At 52.4% G+C, this 1,329-nt stretch overlaps 1 protein-coding gene across 2 annotated transcripts in view; it reads right to left on the reverse strand.

Annotated features, from left to right (window-relative positions):
- LOC103373590 (inositol 1,4,5-trisphosphate receptor type 3-like) overlaps positions 1-1,329 on the reverse strand; it is an 8,910-nt gene that overhangs the window by 6,189 nt on the left and 1,392 nt on the right. For both annotated transcript variants that reach the window (XM_008303505.1, XM_008303504.1), the window contains exons 4-8: positions 1,081-1,281; positions 648-758; positions 407-502; positions 239-340; positions 56-139 (exon numbers count right to left, since the gene is read on the reverse strand). In XM_008303505.1, coding sequence (XP_008301727.1) covers positions 56-139; positions 239-340; positions 407-502; positions 648-758; positions 1,081-1,281 — 594 coding nt within the window. The remainder of the gene's footprint in view (positions 1-55; positions 140-238; positions 341-406; positions 503-647; positions 759-1,080; positions 1,282-1,329) is intronic.

Genomic DNA, 1,329 nt, shown 5'->3' on the forward strand with positions numbered 1-1,329 from the left:
ATGGATGGATGGATGGATGGATGGATGGATGGATGGATAATGGATGGATGGTTACCATGGAGGAGATCCCTTCATCTCCCTCTTTGCTCTTCTTTGTGGCTTTCAGGAGGTTCTGCAGGACTTTGTTGTGTCTCGCCAGCTGTAAAAACAAACAAACATTTTGTTTACAGTCTGTAAGCCAATGACAGAACACTGTGAACTCCTCCTGGCAGCCAAGGAGAAGCCAGCGTGGGATCACCTGCTGAGCCAGGATGTAGATGTTGTGGCCGACCTCCCGTGGAGACACCTCGCCTTCCTCACACTCGCTCTCCTGCTGGTAGGCCTTCTTGATCACCTCCACCTGCACACACCACAGTTAGACTCGGCTCACCTCCACCTCCCACCGACACCAGCCTCAGAGTCTCACCAGCTCTCGCGGCCGCAGGTTGAACAGGATTCTCTCGGCATTCTCACTGTCGTGGCGACTCTCCATCAGGGCCAGCAGCAGCTTGGAGGCGTTGTCCTGGCAGCCGGGGAGAAGAAGCAGCATCAACATCTGGACTGAACCACACACTGAGAATTTGTGAGCAAAAATAAGAGGACAACTGGTTTTGTGAGGCTTCAGACTGGCAGCAGCGTCCACATACTGGTGGTCATGAACCAGATACCTTCAGCTGCAGAACCATCTCCATCTGGTAGCGGCACAGAGGACTGATGTCGTTCAGGATCAGGGCGGTGATGATGTCGATGCCGTTGGACTCATGGGTCACGATGCACGTCTGAACAAACACAGCAAACATCCTCGTTAGTGACGACGACACGCCAGAAACACGACAAAGACTCAACAGTTAGTCATTTATCATCAGTCACTCCTGGTTCTGGTGATTCTGTGGTTCTGTAGGTAACAAAGGCAGTAGAGATGCTGAAGGTACCACACAATCTGGATCGGTAGAGAATCACACGATTGTACCACCTACCAAACTGACATCATTACAAGGAACCAGACTCCAACTACCAGCTGGACTACTGGTCCAGAACAGACTGCTACCCAGTCCAACACCAGTCTAAGACCAGTCCAACACCAGTCCAATATCAGTCTACCTGGTTCTCCTGGCAGGGCCCCTGGCAGTACTCTGTGAGGGTCTCCAGCGTCTGGGTGATGAGGTGGACGTTGGACTCGTTGATGTAGAGGCCCAGCAGGCCCAGGCCTCCGGTGGTGGAACCACACATGATGTCCAGGAACTGGAGCGTCTCACACACCAGGTTGTAGTTGGTCTTGTTGTTCTGGCACCGAAGGAAGTTCTGCAGACGCACAGAGAGACACGGATAGTTAGTTAGTTAGTTAGTTAG

The sequence above is a fragment of the Stegastes partitus genome, unplaced genomic scaffold, assembly GCF_000690725.1.
Source record: "Stegastes partitus isolate 25-593 unplaced genomic scaffold, Stegastes_partitus-1.0.2 Scaffold2021, whole genome shotgun sequence".
Lineage (NCBI taxonomy): Eukaryota > Metazoa > Chordata > Actinopteri > Pomacentridae > Stegastes > Stegastes partitus.